The sequence below is a fragment of the Ovis aries genome, chromosome 21 (assembly GCF_016772045.2).
Source record: "Ovis aries strain OAR_USU_Benz2616 breed Rambouillet chromosome 21, ARS-UI_Ramb_v3.0, whole genome shotgun sequence".
Taxonomy (NCBI): Eukaryota; Metazoa; Chordata; class Mammalia; order Artiodactyla; family Bovidae; genus Ovis; species Ovis aries.
The window spans coordinates 5425519-5447461 of record NC_056074.1 but is presented as its reverse complement, the minus strand read 5'-3'; the positions used below and the strand labels follow the sequence as shown (position 1 = coordinate 5447461).

Below are 21943 nucleotides of genomic sequence, written 5' to 3'. Positions count from 1 at the left end.
TTGCTGCATTCACTTAGTATAACAAGTAGAGATTAGTCATGTCATTGTGTGTATTGATAGTTCCTTCCCTTTACCTGCTGAATAGAATTCTGTTATGAGACTCCTCTATAAATTGCTTATTCATTCTCCTATTTATGAACAGCAGGATGGTTCCCAGTATTGGCTACTGAGATTCAGCCGCTATGAGTAGTTTGGTGCAGGTCTTTCTGTGAACATACGTTTCTATCTTTCTTGGGTAGATACTAAGAATGTAGTTGTTGTGCCATAGGGTATAATTTTCTGCATAACATTAATTTTCAAAGAAGTTGTTTAAAGTGATTGTAAAGAGTATATATACTCTTAGAAGAAATGTAAGAGAGTTTCAGTTGCAGCACATTTTTTGTTAACATTTGACACTGTCTTTTTAATTTTAACAGTTTTAGTATGTGAAATTTAAAAGTGTGTTTTAGTGTGATTTGGCTCAGCTGGTAAAGAATTCTGCAGTGTGGGAGATCTGGGTTTGATTCTTGGGTTGGGAAGATCCCCTGGAGAAGGGAAAGGCTACCCACTCCAGTATCCTAGCCTGGAGAATTCCATGGACTGTATAGCCCCTGGAGTTGCAAAGAGTCAGACGTGACAGTGACTTTCACGTTAGTGTGATTTACAGAGTTTTGAAAGGGACTCCATTTTTATTAGAAATATGTTCAACTTTTTCAGAATATGCTTATAGACGTGAAATGGCAGAGGCTGTTGGTCTTCCAAATATTCCTGTTCATCCAATTGGATACTATGATGCACAGAAGCTCCTGGAGTAAGTTTGTAAGAAACAAGCAGATGGCTATTTGAGTAATTCTCTTTACCAACATTCTTCAGGTGTCATGCTTTTATCTTCATTATTCCATACCGAAGTTCTCTGTGGTGGGTGGAATATATAATTTTATCACCGTTTTATACAACAGTGATTATAATCTGGGATTTGCTTTAAACGCTGCTATTAAAGTGAAATACCATCATGAAAGTGAGTCTTTCCAGATCATCAACTTCAGGGATTGTAATAATCATTTGATCCACTGTGCTTTTTTTTTTTTTTAGTTTAAAAAAATTAATTTATTTTAATTAGAGGCTAATTACAAAATGTAAAGGTTTTTGCCATACACTGACATGGATCATCTACGGGTGTACATGAAGCCCATCCTGAAGCCCCCTCCTACCTCCCTCCACATCTCATCCCTCTGGGTTGTCCCAGTGCACCAGCCCTGAGCACCCTGTATCATGCGTCGAACCTGGACTGGCAATCCATTTCACATATGATAATACACATGTTTCAATGTTGTTCTCTCAAATCATCCCACCCTCACCTTCTCCCACAGAGTCCAAAAGTCTGTTCTTTTTATCTGTGTCTCTTTTGCTCTCTGGCATATAGGGTCATTGTTACCATACTTCTAAATTCCAGATATATGCATTAATATACTGTATTGGTGGTTTTCTTTCTGACTTACTTCGCTCTATATGATAGGCTCTAGTTTCATCCACTCATTAGTATTGGCTCAAATGCATTCTTTTTAATAGCTGAGTAATAGTCCATTGTGTATATGTACCACAGCTTTCTTATCCATTCGTCTGCTGATGAACATCTAGGTTGCTTCCATGTCTTGGCTATTGTAAACAGTGCTGCGATGAACATTGGGGTACATGTTTCTCTTTCAATTCTGGTTTCCTTGGTGTGTATGCCCAGCAGTGGGATTGCTGGGTCATATGGCAATTCTATTTCCAGTTTTTTAAGGAATCTCCACACTGTTCTCCATAGTGGCTGTACTAGTTTGCATTCCCACCAACAGTGTAAGAAGGTTCTCTTTGCTCCACACCCACTCCAGCATTTATTGTTTGTAGACATTTTTTAATATAAACTTATTTATTTTAATTGGAGGTTAATTACTTTACAATATTGTATTGGTTTTGCCATATATCAACATGAATCCTCCACGGGTATACACGTGTTCCCCATCTTGAACCCCCCTCCCACTTCCCTCCCTATACCATCCCTCTGGATCATCCCAGTGCACCAGCCCCAAGCATCCCGTATTATGCATTGAACCAGGACTGGCGATTTGTTTCATATATGATATTATACATGTTTCATTGCCATTCTCCCAAATCATCCTACCCTCACCCTCTCCCACAGAGTCCAAAAGACTGTTCTATACATCTGTATCTCTTTTGCTGTCTTGCATACAGGGTTATCGTTACCATCTTTCTAAATTCCATATATATGCATTATTATACTGTATTGGTGTTTTTCTTTCTGGCTTACTTCACTCTGTATAATAGGCTCTAGTTTCATCCACCTCATTAGAACTGATTCAAATGGATTCTTTTCAATGGCTGAGTAATACTCCATTGTGTATATGTACCACAGCTTTCTTATCCATTCGTCTGCTGATGGACATCTAGGTTGTTTCCATGTCCTGGCTATTATAATCATTGCTGCAGTGAACATTGCGGTACACATGTCTCTTTCAATTCTGGTTTCCTTGGTGTGTATGCACAGTAGTGGGATTGCTGGGTCATAAGGCAGTTTTATTTCCAGTTTTTTAAGGAATCTCCACACTGTTCTCCATAGTGGCTGTACTAGTTTGCATTTCCACCAACAGTGTAAGAGGGTTTCTTTTTCTCCACATCCTCTCCAGCATTTATTGCTTGTAGACTTTTGGATTGCAGCCATTCTGACTGTCGTGAAATGGTACCTCATTGTGGTTTTGATTTGCATTTCTCTGATAATGAGTGATGTTGAGCATCTTTTCATGTGTTTGTTAGCCATCAGTATGTCTTCTTTGGAGAAATGTCTGTTTATTTCTATGGCCCATTTTTTTATTGGGTCATTTATTTTTCTGGTATTGAGCTGCATGAGCTGCTTGTATATTTTTGACATTCTTTGTCATTTGCTTCATTTGCTATTATTTTCTCCCATTCTGAAGGGTGTCTTTTCACCTTGCTTATAGTTTCCTTCATTGTGCAAAAGCTTTAAAGTTTAATTAGGTCCCATTTGTTTATTTTTGCTTTTATTTCTATTACTCTGGGAGGTGGATCATAGAGGATCCTGCTGTGATTTATGTCAGAGAGTGTTTTGTCTATGTTTTCCTCTAGGAGTTTTATTTTTTCTGGTCATATATTTAGATCTTTAATCCATTTTGAGTTTATTTTTGTGTATGGTGTTAGAAAGTGTTGTAGTTTCATTCTTTTACAAGTGGTTGACCCGTTTTCCGGCACCACTTGTTAAACAGATTGTCTTTTCTCCATTGTATGTGTTTTCCCCCTTTGTCAAAGATAAGGTGTCCATAGGTGTGTGGATTTATCTCTGGGCTTTCTATTTTGTTCCACTGATCTATATTTCTGTCTTTGTGCCAGTACCATACTGTCTTGATGACTGTGGCTTTGTAGTAGAGTTTAAGGACAGGCAGGTTGATTCCTCCAGTTCCATTCTTCTTTCTCAAGATTTCTTTGGCTATTTGAGTTTTTTTACATTTCCATACAATTCGTGAAATTATTTGTTCTAGTTCTGTGAAAAAATCCCATGGGTAGCTTGATAGGGATTGCATTGAATCTATAGATTGCTTTGGGTAGTGTACTCATTTTAACTATATTGATTCTTCAGATCCATGAACATGGTACATTTCTCCATCTATTTGTATCATCTTTGATTTCTTTCATCAGTGTTGTATAGTTTTCTATGTATAGTTCTTTTGTTTATTTAGTAAATTTATTCCTAAGTATTTTATTCTGTTTGTCACAATGGTGAATGGGATTGTTTCCTTAATTTCTCTTTATGTCATCTCATTGTTAGTGTATAGGAATGCAAGGGATTTCTGTGTATTAATTTTATATCCTGCAACTTTACTATATTCATTGCTTAGGTCTAGTAATTTTCCGGTGGTATCTTTAGCGTTTTCTATGCAGAGAATCTTGTCATCTGCAAATAGTGAGAGTTTTATTTCTTTTTTTCCAATCTGGATTCCTTTTATTTCTTTTTCTTCCCTAATTGCTGTGGCTAAAACTTCCAAAACTGTGTTGAATAGTAGTGGTGAGAGTGGGCACCCTTGTCTTGTTCCTGATTTTAGGGGAAATGCTTTCCAGTTTTCACCACTAAGAATAATGTTTGCTGTGGGTTTATCATATGGGTTTCTATTATGTTGAGGTATGTTCCTTCTGTGCCTGCTTTCTGGGGAGTTTCTATCATAAATGGGTTTTGAATTTTGTCAAAGGCTTTCTCTGCATCTATTGAGATAATCATATGGTTTTTATCTTTCAATTTGCTATGTGGTGTATCACATTGATTGATTTGTGAATAGTGAAGAATCCTTGCTTCCTTGGCATAAAGCTCACTTGGTCATGATGTATGATCTTTTAAATATGTTGTTGGATTCTGTTTGCTAGAATTTTGTTAAGGATATTTGCATTTATGTTCATCAGTGATATTGGCCTGTAGTTTTCTTTTTTGTGGCATCTCTGTCTGGTTTTGGTATTAGAGTGATGGTGGCCTCATAGAATGAGTTTGGGAGTTTACCTTCCTCTGCAATTTTCTGGAAGAGTTTGAGTAGGATAGGTTTTAGCTCTTCTCTAAATTTCGTTAGAATTCGCCTGTGAAGCCATCTGGTGCTGGGCTTTTGTTTGTTGGAATATTTTTGATTTCTCTGCTTGTGATGGGTCTGTTAAGATTTTATGTTTCTTCCTGGTTCAGTTTTGGATAGTTATACTTTTCTAAGAATTTGTCCATTTCTTCCAAATTATCCATTTTATTGGCATATAATTGCTGATAGTAGTGTCTTATGAGCCTTTGTATTTCTGTGTTGTCTGTTGTGATCTCTCCATTTTCATTTCTAATTTTGTTGATTTGATTCTTATCCCTTTGTTTCTTGATGAGTCTGGCTAATGGTTTGTCTATTTTATTTATCTTCTCAAAGAACCAGCTTTTAGTTTTGTTGATTTTTGCTATAGTCCCCTTTATTTTTTTCTCATTTATTTTTGCTCTGATTTTTATGATTTCTCTCCTTCTACTAACTTTGGGGTTCTTCATTTCTTCTCTTTCTAGTTGTTTTAGGTGTAGAGTTAGGGCATTTATTTGATTTTCTCTTTTTTCTTTAGGTAAGCTTGTATTGCTATGAACCTTCCTCTTAGCACTGCTTTTACTGAACCCCATATGTTTTGGGTTGTTGTGTTTTCATTTTCACTTGTTTCCATGAATATTTTGATTTCCTTTTTGATTTCTTCCGTGATTTGTTGGTTATTCAGAAGTGTGTTGCTTAGCCTCCATGTGTTTGTATTGTTAATAGTTTTTTTCCCTGTAGTTGACATCTAATCTTACTGCATTATGATCAGGAAACATGCTTGAAATGCTTTCAATTTTTTGAATTTACCAAGGCTAGATTTATGGCCCAGAATGTGATCTATCCCAGAGAATATTCCATGTGCACTTGATAAAATGGTGAAATTCATTGTTTTGGGGTGAAATGTCCTATAGATATCCATTAGGTCTAACTAGTCCATTGTATCATTTAAAGGTTGTGGTTCCTTGCTAATTTTCTGTTTGGTTGATCTACCCATAGGTGTAAGTGTGGTATTAAAGTCTCCCACTATTATTTGTTACTATTAATTTCCCTTTTCATACTTGTTAGCATTTGCTTTCCGAATTGAGGTGCTTCTATGTTGTGTGCATATATATTTATAATTGTTATAACTTCTTCTTGGATTGAGCCTTTGATCATTATGTAGTGTCCTTCTTTGTTGCTTTACACGGTCTTTATTTCAAAGTCTATTTTATCTGATATGAGTATTGCTACTCCTGCTTTCTTTTGGTCTCCGTTTGTGTGAAATATTTTTTCTGCCCTTCACTTTCAGTCTGCATGGGTCCCTTGATTTGAGGTGGATCTCTTGTAGTTAGCATATATAGGTGTCTTGTTTTTGTATCCATTCAGCCAGTCTTTGTCTTTTGGTTGAGGCATTCAACCTGTTTACATTTAAGGTAATTATTGATAAGTATGATCCCATTGCCATTTACTTTGTTGTTTTGGGTTCAATTTTATAAAACTTTCTTTGTTTCCTGTCTAGAGAAGATCCTTTAGCCTTTGTTGAAGAGCTGGCTTGGTGGTGCTGAATTCTCTTAGCTTTTGCTTTTCTGTAAAGCTTTTAATTTCTCCTTCCTATCTCAATGAGATCCTTGCTGGGTATAGTAATCTAGACTGTAGTTTTTTCTCTTTCATCACTTTAAATATGTCCTGCCATTCCCTTCTGGCCTGAAGAGTTTCTTTTGAAAGATCAGCTGTTATCCTTATGGGGATCCTCTTGTATGTTATTTATTGCTTTTCCTTTGCTGCTCTTAATATTTGCTTTTTGTGTTTGATTTTCATTAGTTTGACTGTTATGTGTCTTGGGGCATTTCACCTTGGGTTTATCCTGTTTGGGACTCTCTGGGTTTCTTGGATTTGGGAGACTATTTCCTTCCACATTTTAGGAACATTTTCAACTACTATCTCAAGTATTTTCTCATACCCTTTCTTTTTGTCCCATCTGGGACACCTATGATTTGAATGTTGGGGCATTTAACATTCTTTTTTTCTTTTTTTCCTCTCTGCTTCATTTATTTCCACCATTCTATCTTCCACCTCACTTATCCAATCTTCTGCCTCAGTTATTCTTGCATCTTCTCAATCCTTGTCTCTAGTCTATTTATCTGTAATTCCACTTTGATTTCAAGATTTTGATCATCTTTACTATCACTATTCTGAATTCTTTTTCAGGTAGACTTCCTATCTCCTCCTCTTTTGTTTAAATTTGGTGGGCATTTATCGTGTTCCTTTACCTGCTGAATATTTCTCTGCCTTTTCACTTTGGATTGCTGTGTTTGGGGTGCCCTTAGTGTAGGCTGGAATTCGTGCTTCCTCTTTATTGTGAAGCCTGCTCCTGGTGGGTGTGTTGGACTAGTGGCTTGTCAGGGTTTCCTGGTTTGGGGAGTTTGCACCTGTGTTCTGGTGGGTGGAGCTGAATCTCTTCTGTCTGACGTGCAATGAAGTGTCCAGTAATGAGTTTTAGGGTGTCTATGTGTTTGACATGGCTTTGGGCAGCCTGTCTTTTAATGCTCAGGGCTTTTAATGCTTTGCTGGAGAATTAGTGTGGTATGTTTTGCACTGGAACTTGTTGGCTTTTGGGTGGAGCTTGGTTTCAGTGTAGATATGGAGACTTGGGTGAGCTCTTGTCTATTAATGTTCCCTGGAATCATGAGTTGTCTTATGTTCTCAAGTTTTGGAGTTAAGCCTCTTGCCTCTGACTTTCATTCTTTCTCTTATGGTAGCTTCAAGACTTCTCCATCCATACAGCATAGATGATAAAACATCTAGGTTAATGGTGAAACAATTCTCCACATTGAAGGATACCCCAGAGAGGTTCACAGAGTTACATGGATAAAAGAAGAGGGAGGAGGGAAATAGAGGTGGCCAGGAGGAGAAGAGGGAAATCAAAAGGTGAGAGAGCAATCTAGCCAGTAATCAATTCCCTAAGTGCTCTCCGCAGTCTGGAATACCCAGAGAGATTCACATAGTTAAGTAGAGAAGAGAATGGCGAGGGAGGAGATAAAGGTGACCTGGGGGAGAGTCAAAAGGGGAGGGGGCAATCAAGGCAGTAATAACATCCCTAAGTGAAAATCGATACCGGAGATTAGATTCTTAAAGGTACAAAACTGATAACAAATACCAAAAAGCAAAGATTAAAAATCTAAAGGTTAGACTCTCAAAAATACAATATAAAAAATACAAAGCAAGATCAATCACAAAATTTAAAAATCATATATATATGAAATTTGCTTTAAAAATAGGGTCTTTTTTTGCAAGGTAATAGTAGGCTATAAAAATGAAATTTAAAGGAATAATAAAGAACTTAAATTAAAAAAATTAAAAAGTGGTAGTAGTAAAACTATATCTAGGAATTTCTCTGGAGCTGTTATGGGCAGTTTGGGGTGAGTTCAGTTTCATATAGTTCCTTCTTCCAGCTTGTACTTCTTCTCAAGGCCCAACCCTCCAATGCTTAGTCAATGTTAGCTGCAGGGTTTTAATGTGTTGCACCTGTCACTTCCAGAGCAATTACCTCCTCTTTGTTTATTTTGCTTCCTCTGTTTTCAAGTCTCTTCGGTGTCTAATTTCCACCCTGACACAAGGCTCACTTGTTCAGTTGTGTTGTGGGGAGGGAGGAACACTGCAAACAAATATTGCTGGCATGTGTGGGGAGTGCTCGCAGTGTGTGGACCACACTGGGTTTGCACCAGCTCATGGAAGCATGTGCTTCCCGGGTCTACACTGCTCAGGCTCCAGGATGCTCTGCAAGGGAACTGTCAAAAGTGGGCCCTGCATTTTGTGCACTTCCCAGGTCTAAGCCACTCAGGTACTCAGCCGCTCTTAGGTACTCTGAAGGGCACAGACTCGGTTGGGCCTGCGTTTTGTGCTGTTCCCAGGTTCGAGCAGCTTAGGTGACCAGGTGCTTGGAGAGTGCACTGTCCCAGGTGGGCTGTGCATCTTGATCACCTTCCTGTTCCTGGCTGCTCTGTTTCCTGGGTGTGCTGTGAGAGCACCATCTCAGGTGTGCCATGTGTCTCCTGTGGGGAGCTGACCTCAGGCTGCAACCCTCCTGGCAGATGTCAACCATCCATGACCCCAGGAAGATGTGGTTAGCAACTGGGAGCCTGCTCACAGTTTGGTGGAGAATGCCATCTCTGGGACCGAGATTGCCCCTCGCCTTCCAGCTCTGGTGTTGCCCACCTGCCTCTCTGCTTCCAGCGTGGGGAGGGGCCTGTGTGCAGCCGGCCAGCTCTCCTTCGGTGTTCATTCAGTCCTTTGTTCTGTGAGCAGGCCAGGCTGTGCGTTAGAGCCTTTCACAGGAAAATTCAATTTTTTTTTTTTCTTTCTGGTGATTCCACAGTTTGGGTTACTATCTTATGTTAGCTCCCTCAGATTGTCCTCAGGGCTCAGGCCTAGTCCTCATCCTAAGCATGCAGCCCATGCCTCTCTGTCCAGCCGCCACTCACTTGTGGCGGACATGAGCATCTGTGCTACTTCTCCACTGACTGTTGTGGTTAGGTGCATATTCTGTGGGTTTTTTTTTTTTTTCCTTCCCAGTTATGTTGCCTTCTGAGATTCCAAAACTCCCCACAGACCCGCCTGTGAGATGGTTTCCTACTGTGTCAAAACTTCTCCTTCACAACTCCCTCCCAGGACAGGTCTCCATCCCTAACTCTTTTGCCTTTCTTTTTGTCTTTTATATTTTGTCCTACCTCCTTTCGAAGAGAATGTGTTGCCTTTCTGGGTGCCTGGTGTCCTCCACCAGTGTTCAGAAGTTGTTTTGTAGAAGTTGCTCAGCATTTAAATGATCTTTTGATGAATTTGTCAGGGAGAAAGTGGTCTCCCTGTCCTATTCCACCATCTTGGGACTGCCCCTACACTGCATTTTTAAAAATTAATTTTTGGCTGTGCTGGGTCTTAGTTGCTGCACACGGGCTTTCTCTAGTTGCTGCGAGTGGGGCTATTCTTCATTGCGGTTCATGGGCTTCTCATTGTGGGGGCTTCTCTTGTTGAATAGCACAGGCTCTAGAGCGAGGATCAGTAGTTGTGGCTCATGGGCTTTGTTGCTCTGCAGCACGTGGAATCTTTTGGTATAAAAATCAAACCCACATCCCCTGCATTGGTAGGAGGATTCTTAACCACTGGACCACCAGGGAAGTCTGCTCCACTGTGCTGAAGCATTGTGCTAAATCTATCGCCCTATTTGTGTCAAGGCCATGCTTCCATTAGATGCTCCCAGTGAGGAACTAGATGCCGCAAGGATATTAAATGAGGCCCATTACTGGGAGACACGGGCTCCTCTGATGGGAGGGTTAGAGAGGCTGAGAGCAAGGCTCTTGGGATTCTGCCACCAACACTCTTCTTTCTTTCTTTTTACTCCCTATCTGGCTTTCTTGGCCTTTCCTAGCTCCCTTGTTATTTCTTTCACTGGCCTTTCCCTGATAAATCTCTTACTTATTGAATTCTCTTATTGACTACTTTTTCATGGACCTAGAATAACACCCTTTGAGAGCGTCTTCCCTTGATTATCATCTTAATTCATTCCTCTTCCTCCTCTGCTTTCATCACTGAAGCTTCTCCAAAGTTGTTATTGTTTAACCTGGTGTTGGAACTCTTTCCTCTTTCTTGTCCTGCTTTCTACTGTCTTCCTGTCTTTTCTTCTCCATTACTCTTGAGCAGGGTTCAAGAAGTCGTCACTGATTTCTCTAGTGATTTATCACTAGAGCCCAAAGCATTTGGCTAATTTCTTTTCTTTGAATTTAAGGCAGTCTTAATAACTGTATTTTAGAATATATGAGAAAACTTTTCATGACCTAGTTCAGTGCCCTCATTGTAGGTGAGGAGGCTGTCATCAGACAGCTGGAGGAATTTGTCCTGTTTAACGAGGTTTCCTAGGTGGCGCTAGTGGTAAGAACCCACCTGCCAAGGCAGGAGACGTAAGAGACTTGGGTTCAATCCCAAGGTATGAAGATCCCCTGGAGGAGGGCATAGCAACCCACTACAGCATTCTTGCCTGGAGAATCCCATGGACAGAGGAGCCTTGTGGGCTGGTCCACAGGGTCACAAGGAGTTGCATATAACTAAAGTGACTTGGCATGCGCTCATGCATGTTCCATTGAAGGGCAGATTAAGGAACAGCACCCTGGTCTGTTTTTCTTTTGAACTCTTAGCTTTACCATGTGGGTTAAGGCTCAGGATGGAGCAGAACTTTAGAGGGCACCATGGACTACGTATTTGTCTAAATGTAGTCTAAATATTCAGTACATTTAAAAGATGAGTGTGATTATAGCATTATTTGTAATAGTGGAAAACTATAAACAATACAGAACTTCAATCATTGATAAGTAGTTAAATACATTACTATGATAGTACATGAAGCTATTAAAATATATATTGTATAAGAGTATTTAATGATGTGTATATATGCTTATAATATAGTATTGAATGGGAAAAACAGTTTCAAAAATATCTATGGTGGTGGTTTATTGGTGATGTTATGTCCAACTCTTTTGTGACTCCATGGACTGTAGCCTGTCAAGCTCCTTTGTCCATGGGATTCTCCAGTCAAGAAGACTGTAGTGGGTAGCCATTCCCTACTCCAGGGGATCTTCCTGACCCAGGAATCAAACCTGGATCTCCTGCATTGCAGGCGGATTGTTTACTGACTGAGCTACGAGGGAAGTCCATAATCCTAAATGCTGTACAAAAGTAAACCTGTATTATCATTGTAGTTAGAAGAAGAATGCATGGAAGGAAAAAAAGAGGGATTTTATGGAATTAGAAGTGAGGTTTGTTTAATCTAATGTCTACCATTTGACTAGGGTAAACTAGTCAAATTTGGCTGTGCTCTAACTGTGTTACTACAGTAATTACTTAATGAAAAAATTACCAAATGTGTTTAAGTCAGCTTTAGTAAGTCATTTTGTAAATGCAGTCATTAATATCATAACCTCTATGGAAGTATGCTTTGCATTCAAGACAGTGATTAAAAATAAATTTTGGAAAGTACAACATAATTTTTGGAAGGAGGCAATGATCTGCACATACAAAGGCAATAAGATAGTTTCCATTTCTCCATCCATATCTATACTTTGTAAGGGCTTTCCTGGTGGACAGTAAAAAGTCTGAGTCAGACACAACTGAGCAACTAACACTTTATTTTATACTTTGTAAGGTGTAATGAAACACTATACATGATTAGAATTTAATCTTATTAAAAATGTAAGAACATACAATTTGTGAATTTCACTGTGAAAATTTACTCCCTCTGCATAATTAAGGAATGTGGTACTTGTCCCTGATGGTCAATTCTCATATTCCCACAAATGGTTAGCAATGTAATACTGTGAATTAATTAGAAAAGATAGTATTTTATAAATTAGATATATCATAAAATGAAAGTTTCTTAATAAATGTTTAAGAAGAAGAGAGACATAGAGTTATATAATGTTTAAGTTTCTTAATAAATGTTTAAGAAGAAAAGAGACATAGAGTTATATAATGGCTCAGGAATGCTGAGAACTTTATAAAAAGTTGATGAAATTTGAGTTATAATAAAATTTTAGTTTACCTTTAATTTAATATTCTTTTTTACTCTTTTATTCTAAAGTGAATGTGATTATATGGCTTCTATCTGCCTCCCTGAGTAACTACCAGGATTATGACAGTAGCAACAATCATAATAAAGACAATGACAATAGCATTAACGTACATAAAATACAAATTAGGTTCTAGCACTTACACTGTGCTAAATGCTTTACATATTTTTATCAATTTACTCATAAAACAACCGCATGAGATAATATTCTAATAACTTATTTTACAAATAAGGAAATCAAAGTTCAGATAATACATGATAGATCTGGGATACAAATTCATGTCTGATGTAAAACTTTGTTATTGTTGCTATTCAATTGCTCAGTCATGTCTGGCTCTTTGCAACCCCATGGACTGCAGTACACCAGGCTTCCCTGTCCTTACCTATCTCCTGGAGTTTGCTCAAATGCATGTCCATTGAGTTGATGATGCCATCCAACCATCTCATCCTCTGTTGCCCTCTTCTCCTCTTGCCTTCAGTTTTTCCCAGCATCAGGGTCTTTTCCAATAAGTCAGCTCTTCCCATCAGGTAGCCAAAGTACTGGAGCTTCAGCTTCACCTTCCAATGAATATTCAGAGTTGATTTCCTTTAGGATTGACTGGCTTGATCTCCTTGCTGTCCGAGGGACTTTCAAGAGTCTTCTCCAGCACCACAGTTTAAAAGCATTAATTCTTTGCCACTTAGCCTTCTTTATGGTCCAACTCTCACATCCATACATGACTACTGGAAAAACTGTAGCTTTTACTATATGGACCTTTGTTGGCAAAGTAATGTCTCTGCTTTTTAAGATGCTGTCTAGGTTTGTCATAGCCTTTCTTTCCAAGGAGCAGGCGTCTTTTAATTTCACATCTGTAGTCACCATGGTGTAAGGGTTAAATGGTATATTCTATGCAAACTGTACTAGAAGCTATTATAAGCGAGCATTCAAAAAGTAAGTTCAGGGACTTCCCTGGCAGTCCAGTGGTTAAAACTTTGCCTTCCAGTGCAAGGGGCGCAGGTTTGATTCCTGGTCAGAGATTAAGATTCCACATGATGCACAGTGTGGCCAAAGAAACAAAAACAGAAAGCAAGTTCTTTGACATTTTAACTTATAACCTCAGAATTACCCATCAGCTAATAATATTTTTTTTTACGTTCGACAGAAGAATGGGTGGATTAGCACCCCCAGATGACAGCTGGAAAGGAGGCCTTAAAGTGCCCTACAATGTTGGACCTGGATTTATTGGAAACTTTTCTGCACAGTTAAGAGATTATTTTTATTGTAACCCTCTTTAGGGGGAGGAAACCTTTTTTCAAAAAGCAATTTTAAAGGATGACTGAAAAGTAAAATATACCATCAGCAGGAGACATAACAACAGGTTGGAAAGGGTATTATGCTTGTATCCTCACAACTGGACAATTATTGCTTATGTGCATTTAGAAATAGTCAAAACAATGGAAGATTTAAAAAATGTGGGTGGCAAGCTGTTAACCAATGTTGTTAGCCTGTGTCCTCTATTTTTGTGTTAGAAAAGTCAAGATGCATATCCATTCCAACAATAAAGTGGAAAGAATTTACAACGTGATTGGAACTCTCAGAGGGGCAGTGGAGCCAGGTAATTTAGTCATTTGTTCGGCAAATATGGATTGGGCAATTCTTTGGTGCCAGATACTGCTCTGCGCTCTGGGAATGTAGAGTGAACAAAGCAAGTTCCATTAGTCCTAATGGAACTCATGTAAACACAAAACAGATCCATAGGAGGTAATTTTGCATTGTGATGCATGTTGTGAATAAAGGTTGGGACTAGATTGGTCAGATGAGCAAGCTTGCTGGAAAACTATGCATGCTTCATTAAAGGAACAAGGGAGGAGGAGCAGGGAGAGATGGTTTCTAGGTGTTTAATCTGAGCATTTTTTCTTTTTAAAGAACTCCAGATTTCTTTATTGCATATTCTGCATGGAGAAATACCTTCATAATAATGATAAATAATGCTCTTACGCAGTTAAGATAACTTCAAGTTAATGAATCCTGTACATAGATTTATTTTTTTTTACACTGAAATTGGTAAAATACATAAACGTGATTTTCATATGATTTCAGATAACCTGCTCAGTGATACATTTGAAAATAATCTTACTTTATTATGTTTTGATTCCTTAGGACCTATAAATTTGTAACCAAAATAGAATTAAACTGCATATCTCTCATACAAGCAGCCAGTATTTTCTTTCAGGGATAAAGAATATTGATATGCCTTCCAGTGAGCACTAAGTGATATGCAACTATTTATTGAACCTCACTGAGTACATGTTTTGTGCCAGCTCTGTGCTAGGCTTTGGGGATGGAGGGATTTTTACAAAAGACCCAGACCAGGGACAAGGAGCCCCCTACATGTAAGTGTGGTAAATGCTTTATCAACATGAAAAGACTGCCCTGAAAGTAGGGTAGTGGTGTGATTTCCTCTCCCTGGAGAAATGGGAGCAGATTATAGAGAGGTAGAATCTCTGAGCTGTACCTTAAAAACTAAGTAGAAAGAGTAGAATGTGGAGAACTCATTACATGGCCACTGTGTTCTTTTACTCTGAAAATACTGGAAGCAGTGTAAATTGGTAAAAGAGGAGTAACAGAGAATTATATAAAGAGGTGGAATACTTTTATATTCACTTATCATTACTTATATAGTTATAATTACTATAATTCATTGAAGTATTTACATTTGCTTATCGCATGTATATTTTCTTCATACATCACATTCAGAATAGTGATATATTTATGTAAGTCTTTAGGAATGTTGCTATCTTGAGTCCTTAGTGCCTTGTGTTTGGATGCTATTGAGTCATTTGCTGTTTGCTCTGTTCTTGACCTGGAATGGAAAGTAATTTTGCAATGATGCTTTCTAGACAGATATGTCATCCTTGGAGGTCACCGTGACTCCTGGGTATTTGGTGGCATTGACCCTCAGAGTGGAGCAGCTGTTGTTCATGAAATTGTCCGGAGTTTTGGAAAGCTGAAAAAAGAAGGTAACGTATCTGAATCTGTTTGGTCTTCAGTAAAGTGAGTGTAAAATTACCACCTCGCTGTTTGTGTGAAACAGCAGAGAGGCTGCATGCAAATTAAATCATAGTAGTAGCATACAATATGTAACAGTGGTTAGGAGCAGAGAGTAGCTTTCGGTAGTTAGCAGCTATATTATTTGTGTTCAGTTGCTCAGTTGTGTCTGACTCTTTGCAACCCCATGGACTGTAGCCCACCAGGCTCCTCTTTCCATGGGATTCTCCAGGCAAGAATACTGGAATGGGTTGCCACATCCTCCTCCAGAGGATCATTCCAACCCAGGGATCAAACCTGCATCTCCTCCATTAGAGATGGATTCTTTACCAACTGTGCCACCTTATGTTGGTTAATAATATTGTTTATTCTTTTGTATATTTATTTGTAATAATTCCTTTATATGTAATATTCACATTACTTATGTTTAGACATTAAATTATAATCTAAAATAAAGGAATTATACTGTTCATGGTTTCTTTTGGCAACAAAGAAGATGGAAATGGGCTTCTTCCCTGGAGAATAGCCACCAGAATTATATTATAAGCCATTGTGTCCTGGCCTGAGAAATGTGAACAGGAGTTCCTTGGGCTCTTCCAGCCTCAGGCCTCAGGTCAAGGGCACTAAGTGACTGAGGAGATGAAAGCTTATTCAGGTAAATGCTGGTCTTCTTGCTTAATAGGATGCTTTCAAAAGTTTTATATCTGCATTCTCACACTCCAGCTTTGGTTTCTCTCACAGACTTTCAGATTATACTATACTATTAGACTGACCATTACTTCAGTCATTTTAGAACCTTTTTATGAAACCAAAATAAAATTTAGTTCAAATGGTTGTTTGTTAAAATGAACATTGCACACTGAGAACAGAAGGTCTGTGTTTACTGCTCCTGCAGACAAGGTGTCTATGGGCTGGTAATGTGATCCATAATTTTTCTTTTTTTTAGCAACAGTGAAAGTAGTGAAAATATGTTATGCTTAGTAAAAATATGTTATGTCTGCATGATACCTATTTTCTCAGAGAAACAATGTTATTTATTATGTGTGGTATCTGTTTTGAACACATAGCACCAGGGAGATGTTTACCTAGTTATTTCTCATTTCAATTTACAAATATATTAACTGATGGACTTCCCTGGTGGTCTAGTGATTAAGACTCCATGCTTCCAGTGCAGGGGGCACAGATTTGATCCCTGGTTGGGAAGATACCACATGCTGCAAAGTGTGGCCAAAAGCAAACAAACAGCAAAAATAAATTAACTGAGTGTTTCAGTTCAGTTCAGTTCAGTTCGGTTCAGTTGCTCAGTTGTGTCCGACTCTGCGACTCCATGAATTGCAGCATGCCAGGCCTCCCTGTCCATCACCAACTCACGGAGTTTACCCAAACTCATGTCCATCGAGTTGGTGATGCCATCTAGCCATCTCATCCTCTGTCATCCCCTTCTCCTCCTGTCCCCAGTCCTTCCTGGCATCAGGGTCTTTTCCAGTGAGTCAACTCTTTGCATGAGGTGGCCAAAGTATTGGAGTTTCAGCTTCAGCATCAGTCCTTCCAAAGAACACCCAGGACTGGTCTCCTTTAGAATGGGCTGGTTGGATCTCCTTGTAGTCCAAGGGACTCTCAAGAGTCTTCTCCAATACCACAGTTCAAAAGCATCAATTCTTTGGCACTCAGCCTTCTTCACAGTCCAACTCTCACATCCATACCTGACCACAGGAAAAACCATAGGCTTGACTAGATGGACCTTTGTTGGCAAAGTAATGTCTCCGCTTTTGAATATGCTATCTAGGTTGGTCATAACTTTCCTTGCAAGGAGTAAGCATCTTTTAATTTTATGGCTGCAGTCACCATCTGCAGTGATTTTGGAGCACCAAAAAATAAACTCTGACATTGTTTCCCCGTCTATTTGCCATGAAGTGATGGGACCAGATGCCATGATCTTAAGTTTACTGAATGTTTAGCTTTAAGCCAGCTTTTTTACTCTCTTCTTTCACTTTCAACAAGAGGCTTCTTAGTTCCTCTTCACTTTCTGCTGAAGTGTTTAGGATTTAGCAATTCACCCAAGGTTGTGTAGTGGGTGTGCAACAGAGTCTGGGATTGAAATTCAGATTTCTGGCTCCCAGTCCAAAAAACCATGACATCTCTCTTTGAAATCAAATCTAAGGGTGCTCTATTCTTTTCACCATAGTTTTCTTATTCTTTAAGAAAACAGAATTATGGAAACTAAAATTTACATAGTTAGTTTTTAATATTATTATGAAATGTTTCATTATTTTGCAAGAAGGATCCCTGTGGTAAATATAAAACATGACTATGACAGTTTCGGAGTATGCCTACAGACTGCAGTGATGAAGAATAATAATTATTTGGGGATTTGAATAATATCTATTAATACTCTTAACAAACATGAAGCACTTGACTCAATAGCCAGAGGGATATTCAGTCTGAATAAGCACAAATGAAATATGTACTGAAACAATGACAACTTGCACTGTTTAGAACACTTGTTTAGTGCTATCTTTATAACTGTTATGCCATTTCATCCTCCCAACAGTTAAAGAGTATCTTTATCTTTGCTCTGCTCTTCCTGGTATACAGATGATGAAACAGGGATTTAGCAAGTTTGAGTAACATTCCCTTGGTCATACTGCTAGTAAGTGAAAGAACCAGGGCTTGAATTAAGATCTTTTAAGCTCCAAGGTCAGTGTTTTCAACTCCAAGCCATATGACCTTCCTACTGAATGGTGTACTTTCCAGCAGCAGTAGACACTGTTGTTGCAAACGGAGCGTCTGTTGACTAATTCTGGCAGAGAATGGAGTGAAGTCACACAACCAACTGACACTGAACAATTGTTTGTGTGATGCCAGTGCAGCTCGGAAGACTTGTAAAGGATTTTCTCTCAGTTCTATAGAGCATAGTCTACATCTAGCACTTTCTTTCACTCTAGGCAGCTGCAGACCACAGATGGCTTCCTATTCTTAGCCAGTCATTGTAAACCTATTAGAATGTTTTATGAACTCATAGAATATTTGTTTAAAATTATTTATTTAAATTTATTTATTTTTAATTGAAGGATAATCACAATATTGCTTTGGTTTCTGCCATACACCAACATGAATCAGCCATTTGTATACATATGTCTCCTCCCTCTTAAGCCTCCCTCCCACCTCTCATCCCATCCCATCCCTCTAGGTTGTCACAGAGCCCCTGTTTGAGTTCCTTGGATCTCATAGAATTTTTACCATGTCTGCATTCCCCCTCTTTTTCAATACAAATGCTCTACTTTGTATTGACAGATCAGCTTTAAAATCATTGGGAAGGAAATTAAAATTATCACCATAATTCACCCTTCCTAAGCAACCAGTGAATTTTTGCTGTTGTTATGCTGTTGGGCATGCTGATGTCTTGGCTATACTGTGCATTTTCCCAGCTTTTATCAGTTCAGTTCAGTTGCTCAGTTGTGTCCAATTTTTGCAACCCCTGGACTGTAGCATGCCAGGCTTCCCTGTCCATCACCAACTCCTGGAGTTTACTCAAATTCATGCCCATTGATTCGGTGATGCCATCCAACCATCTCATCCTCTGTTGTACCCTTCTCCTCCCATCTTCAATCTTTCCCAGCATCAGAGTCTTTTCCAGTGAGTCAGTTCTTTGCATCAGGTGACCAAAGTATTGGAGCTTCAGCTTCAGCATGAGTCCTTCCAATGAATATTCAGGACTGATTTCTTTTAGGATGAACTGGTTGGATCTCCTTGCAGTCCAAGGGACTCTGAAGAGTCTTCTCCAACACTATAGTTCAAAAGCATCAATTCTTCATCACTCAGCTTTCCTGATGGTCCAACTCTCACATCCATACATGACTACTGGAGAAACCATAGCTTTGACTAGACGGAACTTTGTTGGCAAAGTAATGTCTCTGCTTTTCAATATGCTATCTAGAATGGTCATAACTTTTCTTCCAAGGAGAAAGCATCTTTTAATTTCATGGCTGCAGTCATCATCTTAGGTATGCACATATATTTCAGGATGGAGGCCTCGAAGAACAATTCTGTTTGCGAGCTGGGATGCAGAAGAATTTGGTCTTTTTGGTTCTACTGAGTGGGCAGAGGTTAGTTGGTAATTCGATGTAAGATACATTTTCATAATAATAAAACATAATATTTACTTCATAAGAATGTAAGAATAATGTCAATCTAGCAAGGAAATATTCAAACATTTTTTTCAAAAGTCTGAAACAACGTATTCATGTTCAAAAATCTTGTCACATGAGAACTAAATTGTACTTGAACTTTTAAAGCCACTTAATGTCAATTGTGGAAATAATTTTTGCTTTCTGAGGATGTGCTGGTAGCTAAATAAATCCACTAGAAACTGTACATCATAATAAGATATCAGGTCAGTTTTTTTCAGGTTAGCTGCTAAAGGTATTCACATTTAAATACTCCTTGAGGTTGTACTGTCTTCCTCATATCATAACGGCCTACTTTAAATCATGCTAAGAGTGAGATGGAAAATCTCACCACAGGATATTTATGAGGCTTCTTGCAAAGTAATTTTACCTGCATACATTGTTGGCCGTGGGAAATAGAGCATTGCTGGTAGATATACGCAAAAATAACATTTATTGCATTAACTTCTAGTCATGATATAAATATTTACTTATCTCCTATTATCTTGAAATTATGAGAAGCCATGTGTACTTATATTTTCTTTGAAGTTTACCAAGAAAAAAATGGTGTTCCTGTAAATGAAGATTTATGCTGGTGTCAAGAAGAGCCGAAATATCTTGATTTCCCTCTTTCATATTTTCTTCACTTAGTTTCATGTTTTTTCACTTTATTTTTTATAGTCAGGACACAGAAAATTGCTTGTTTTCGAGGTTCAGAATCCACTTCTATCAAAAAAAATCTTGTTACTCTTTGGCAGTGTTTTAAACTTGAAGACACAGTTTTAAAGTTTTGACCAGTAGGTGGTACCATAACACAGAAGAACTTAGCTTCTAGGGTTATGTGTGATTAAGAAATGAACTTTTCTGCTCACCATATTAAGAATGTGGACAGTTTCATCTCAAATTTTAGTCTTAAAAATGTTTTTCTTGTTATTTCTTGCCAAATTCTTTCAAATGTTGAAAATCTGGAAAGTCACATGTCAAATTTGGGGTGAACTTGAGCCAACTTCATTCACACACCATACAGTAAATGTGTATGTGCATTTTTTTTTAAGAAGGGAGTTATGACTATGTGTTTATTTATTCATTTACTTTATTTATTTATTATAGGAAAATTCCAGACTCCTTCAGGAGCGTGGTGTGGCCTATATCAATGCTGATTCTTCTATAGAAGGTGAATATCATCAGTTTCATAGGAAAATATATATGATCTTGGTAGTAGCAGTGGTTTAGTTCATAAATCATGCACTGACAAGGAATAGAAATCCTGTGACAGGTGGTGAGGGAATCTCCTGCTGGTTTGTTGCACTCACGGCAGCTGTGAGCTCTAGGATGCTAATTTGGACTCTATTGAAACAGCACCCTTTGATTTGTTTGTTTCATCTGGCAGATACCGTATCTATGGTAGGAATTCAGTGATTGTTAAATGAATAAATCATTTATGGAACTAGAGATTTCTATAATTTTAGAGTGGGATATCAAAAAGCTATGATTATGTTTAACTCCTGTCATTATCATATCTTGCATACAAATTTTGAGGACAGATACTGGCTTCCAAGATTTCATCTTTCACCAAGATTTTTTCCTTATAAATTTTTTTCTTCAATTCAAATACTTACTAAGCTCCTCTCTATGCAATGAACTTTCCAAGATTTCAAAAGAATTAGAGGTTGATAACGAACAATCTAATATTCAAGAGTTAAGATTTAGTATGTGCTATGATGTGCTTAGTTTGAGTCATGTCAAACTCTTTGCGACTCCATGGACTGCAGCCTGCCAGGCTCCTTTGTTCATGGGAATCTTCCAGGTAAGAATACTGGAGTGGTTTGTCATGCCCTCATGCAGGGGATCTTCCCAACCCAGGGATCGAACCCAAGTCTCCTGCATTACAGGAGGATTCTTTACCATCTGAGTCACCAGGGAGGCCCAAGATTTAGTATAGATGATAAAATAAATCAGTCTAGGATTCTGATATATGCAGGTGCTCTCAGAAAGATATTAATGTACTGATTTTGGAATTCAGAGGACAGAATGATAGCAACTTCAGGAAAGGCTAGAGAAATGAGATAAGCATTGAAGACAGGACTTTTGAATGGGTTTGTTTTGATAAACAGAGATTCAAATGAAGACGAGCTTGAAACCCAAACAGTCCATTGTCACTCACTGCACCATGGTGATGGTTTAGTTGCTAAGTTGTGTCTGACTCTTGCAACCCCATGGACTGTAGCCTGCCAGGCTCCTCTGTCCATGGGATTTTCCAGGCAAGAATGCTGGAGTGGTTTGCTGTTTCCTTCATCAGGGGATCTTCCCAACCCAGGGATCAAACCCACGACTCCTGCACTGCAGGCAGATTCTTTACTGACTGAGCTACCAGGGAACCTGGTATGAATCACATTACACCATAGCCCCGCCCTTCTTTCTGTTCCTTGACCACATGCAACTTGTCAGCCACTGTGACTGCTGTTCTGTATACTCAGATTGCTGTTCAACACACCATCTGTTTAATTCTTAGAGTCTCCTTAGGAATGCCATTTTTTCCCAGGAAACGGTATCTTTGCAATACTCATCACTGTCA

General features: G+C 38.5%; 1 protein-coding gene across 3 annotated transcripts in view; it reads left to right on the top strand.

The window, feature by feature from the left end:
- Nucleotides 1-21943, top strand: part of FOLH1 (folate hydrolase 1) — a 75729-nt gene that overhangs the window by 31423 nt on the left and 22363 nt on the right. For all 3 annotated transcript variants that reach the window (XM_004019389.6, XM_012101586.5, XM_060404223.1), the window contains 6 exons: nucleotides 697-790; nucleotides 13317-13415; nucleotides 13684-13769; nucleotides 15055-15174; nucleotides 19226-19308; nucleotides 20479-20542. In XM_004019389.6, coding sequence (XP_004019438.2) covers nucleotides 697-790; nucleotides 13317-13415; nucleotides 13684-13769; nucleotides 15055-15174; nucleotides 19226-19308; nucleotides 20479-20542 — 546 coding nt within the window. The remainder of the gene's footprint in view (nucleotides 1-696; nucleotides 791-13316; nucleotides 13416-13683; nucleotides 13770-15054; nucleotides 15175-19225; nucleotides 19309-20478; nucleotides 20543-21943) is intronic.